At 30.6% G+C, this 3,956-nt stretch overlaps 1 protein-coding gene across 3 annotated transcripts in view; it reads right to left on the bottom strand.

Moving 5' to 3' along the window:
- Nucleotides 1-530: 530 nt before the first annotated feature.
- cep57 (centrosomal protein 57) overlaps nucleotides 531-3,956 on the bottom strand; it is a 15,220-nt gene continuing 11,794 nt past the window's right edge. For 2 of the 3 annotated variants that reach the window (XM_077221425.1, XM_077221424.1), the window contains 3 exons: nucleotides 3,914-3,956; nucleotides 2,567-2,711; nucleotides 531-1,455 (listed from right to left, as the gene is read on the bottom strand). The exon at nucleotides 3,914-3,956 is cut by the window's right edge and continues 169 nt beyond it. In XM_077221425.1, the coding sequence (XP_077077540.1) occupies nucleotides 1,306-1,455; nucleotides 2,567-2,711; nucleotides 3,914-3,956 (338 nt within the window). In that variant the 3' untranslated portion in view covers nucleotides 531-1,305. The remainder of the gene's footprint in view (nucleotides 1,456-2,566; nucleotides 2,712-3,913) is intronic. The other variant, XR_013200663.1, reaches the window with a different exon arrangement.

Genomic DNA, 3,956 nt, shown 5'->3' with positions numbered 1-3,956 from the left:
ATCAGAAAACAAACAAACAACCAAAAAAGAGATCAAAGTGTGAATGTCAAAAACATGCCCGAGTCACATGACCAATAAAATACACATGGATAAAATAACAAATGATATTCTACATAATTAAAACTAGGAACATGGAGATTCTCTGCATCATGACATTATTTTACTGATAATTTATCACTTTTTATGCTAATTATGTAATGATATGTAAAGATATATATATATATATATAATTTATGTATATTACAAATAATTATGTTCTAACATTTTTATTACATTTTTAATATGTTGTACAGCCTTTATTACCACTTAAATTAAAAAAATGAAATCATTTACACTATAATATCATACAGTAAATAAAACTAAAAATTGTCATGAAAATAATGCAGTATGTTCTCTCTTTGGGTTTGGGGCTGACCTTTGACCTGGGCATGTTTTTGGTATTAGTTCTGTCCTTTATTCTGCTCTGGAAACATTTCTCGACACGTAATAAAACATCTTCATGTAATAAAAGTGACAAATACCAATGAAAACAGTTTCATCTGCTTGTTTATCTATTCATTCGAATGTGAACAGATTCTGAACGACAAAACCTGTTCCAAACAAATCCAACATCAATCAGAAAAGAAACAAACAAAAAAGATCAAAGTGTGAATGCCAAAAACATGTCCGGGTCACATGACCAAAAAAAAAATATATAATTTTTTAATGACAATTAAATTAAAATTTTAATAACAATTTAGCACATTTTATGCCAATTACAAAATTGTTTTTTTTTACAAATATTAAAAATAAATAGCTTCATGTAAAAAAAAAAATATATTTTTCATTTTTATTGCATTTTTAGTATTTGTTGTACTGCCTTTATGCCCAATTAAATGATTTTTTAAACCATTTCACTATAATATCGTACAGTAAAAAAAAGAAATTGTCATTAAAAAAAATGTGTTGTTAAAATAATAAAAAAACACAAAATTGTCGTGAAAAAAAAAACGGTAGCGAAAATCAAAAAAACAAAAATGCTAAAAAGTGTAGTGAAAAAAAAATTCAATTATAAATTGTTGCGAAAAAACAAACAAACAAAAAAAGTTGTGAAAAAAAATTGTCATCAAAATCATTCTCAGGCAAAATGCAATATGTTCTCTCTTTAGGCATTGGGCTGACCTTTGACCCGGGCATGTTTTAGTGGCGACCTTTGACCCGGGCATGTTTTAGTGGCGACCTTTGACCCGGGCATGTTTTAGTGGCGACCTTTGGCCCGGGCATGTTTCGAGCCATGGGCCGAGTGTTCCGCTAAACCCGCTGGCGTCAGTGGTCCCAGCGCAGCGAGCTCTGCAGCGAGCGCATGTCCTTCAGCAGACTCAGACTCTCTCTGATCCGCTCGCCGGGTCTGGCCCGCACCGACACCGATCCTCCACCGGGACTCTGTTTACCACTGCGCTTCCTCAACCGCTCCATCTGACACACACACACACACACACACACACACACACCATCATCTCAACATCAAACTTACAACATTTAAGATCTTAAAAAAAGAGAACAGTTAAATGTGGTAATGTCTTTCAGAAATGCAGTGGGACTCTTATTTTGAAATGTCTTACAGCATTGAACAATAGAAACACCATCAAATAAACATTGAAATCAGAGACTGTGAAATGTGTTTTGAGTTTAAAACATGCAGCGCTGTTATTTATTTCAGGTTAATAATCACATTCAGCCGTATCGTGATTCATAGTTTTCCAAGACCTCTCGAAATTATATTTCAGACTTTAGTTATAACTAGTGTTGGGAAAAATCGAAGATTGATTGTAATTCTGGAATTGAATACTTGAGCTATACAGGAATCTGCATTTGTAGATCGTCACACGTGCGTGGACTGCTTTGAATTTGTGTGTGGTATTTTTGAGAGATTCCTGACAGGTTAAGATTCATTAATATCTTTTTTTTGGAGGATGTTCTGTTTAGCCAATCGCAGTGAGTTTTAATCCACCAATCAAAACGCTCCATACTGAACAGACCCAGGAAGCTCAACCACTGGGAGATGAGATTCTGTAAATGTGAATTGTGCTCTGCATTTAAGATAGAAAGAGAGATAGATATATAAATAGATAGATGATAGATAAATAAATGATGGATAGATTCAATGCCATGTTATTATCTAAAGCTTATATAAATACAATAAAACCAAGCAAACAAACACAAGTCATATTATACACATTTTTTAAAATTAACATATGATACAAAATATAAAACCTTTTCAGGCATAATCTTATAAATAAGTCTTTAAGTGTAATAACTTCATAGTAGAGCATTCACTTGTATTAAACCCAGGACAGTCCAATAAAATATGTTTAACTCTTACAATCTTAAAAACATGCATAGAGTTATGTCTTCAGCTTTAATCAAACGTGTGTGAGCTGAAGATCAGGTGAAGACCACGATCTGATCTAGTCAACAGTGCATTATGAATGTTGATTTGTACATTATTATTATTTTTGAGGCTGATGTGGCTCCATACACTCTAGTAATCACATTAAAGCTGTTTTCTGAGGTTTTCTGAGGTTACCTGAGCTTGATGACGCCTGACTTGAGCGATCTGTTCTCCTTTATTCTCCATTCTCTTCACGAGCGTCTCCATCTCTCGCTCCATATTCTGCCGGAGTCGATCCGAAGCGCAGGACTGGATCTGTGTGTTCAACTCCTGCTGCTCACTGACACACACACCGCACACACACACACACATCAGCACGCGGAGCACAGCCTTCACGAGGTCCAGATTAACTGCTCTTTTCATGCTTTAATGTCTGTTTTGGAGCTTGACTGATCGTGGGCACCAGCTTCTTAAACTATGAATCAATTGATTCGCAAAGTGATTCACTCTTTCGAAGCGCTGAATGAACTCAAGCTGGAAACACGCAATAAAACAATACAGCAGTTCAGAACGACAGAAGTGTGAGTGACAAATGACAGAAAGAAAACTATAATAATATAGTATTTATTTATTAATATATATATATTTTTTTTTCCTGTCACTTTGCTGTTTGTCAGTTTATTAATTAATATTGTATTTATTAATATTATGAGTTAGTAATTATTTTTATATTTTCCATTTGTCATGTTTTTTTCAATGTATTAATTATTATAATATTTATTAATATTTTAACTTTGTTTTTAATTTTATATTTTCCATTTTAATTTCTGTATTTTTTTGTATTTTTATCAGTTTATTCATTAGTATACTATTTATCAATACTACAAATTATTTTTTATTTTTTTTATTTTCCCTTTTCATTTGTCATTTTGTTGCATTTTTGTCAGTTTATTCTTATTATAGTATTTATAAAATATGATTTTTTTATTTTTTATTTTTTTATTTCAGTTTTTGTCACTTTGTGTTGTCAGATTATTATTTTTTTGTTGTTTATTTGTTTACAATCAAATATTATTTTATTTTTTTCATTTTTAGATAAGTTTAGTCTAATTTTATTTTGAAAATGAGACAAATAACTACAGTCTTTTTTTATTTTAATCTTAGTAATTTTAGTACTTCCAAGTTAAACTGAACAAAATAAATATTTTCATATTTTCAGTTAGTTGACAATAAGAATGTTTATATTTTATTTCAGTTACCATTAATTTTATTTAAATTTAAAATGTTTGTTTTAGATTTACTTTTAATTAATGATTATAACACTAGTCCAAAGTTTATTAGTTTTTATTTACAAAATACCAAATGTTTATTCATTTTTAGTTTAGTTATTTAAAACTACTTTTTTTATTTATAATTATTTCAGTTTTAGTTAAAGCTAAAAGACAATTAAGAATTTTTTCAAAAAAATAAACAGTTTTTCAGTTAACATTTATTTTATTTCACTGTAATATTTTAATTGTTAATATCTTGACTGATCCTCACAAGCTCATGCGTCTGAACTCGTCCTGAAGCGTCAGCAGCAGCT

Source organism: Siphateles boraxobius, unplaced genomic scaffold (genome assembly GCF_051911475.1).
Source record: "Siphateles boraxobius isolate OS27281-9 unplaced genomic scaffold, OSU_SipBor_1 82, whole genome shotgun sequence".
In the NCBI taxonomy this organism is placed as follows: Eukaryota; Metazoa; Chordata; class Actinopteri; order Cypriniformes; family Leuciscidae; genus Siphateles; species Siphateles boraxobius.
The sequence above is the reverse complement of the archived record's forward strand: the minus strand, read 5'-3'. Positions and strand labels throughout refer to the sequence as shown.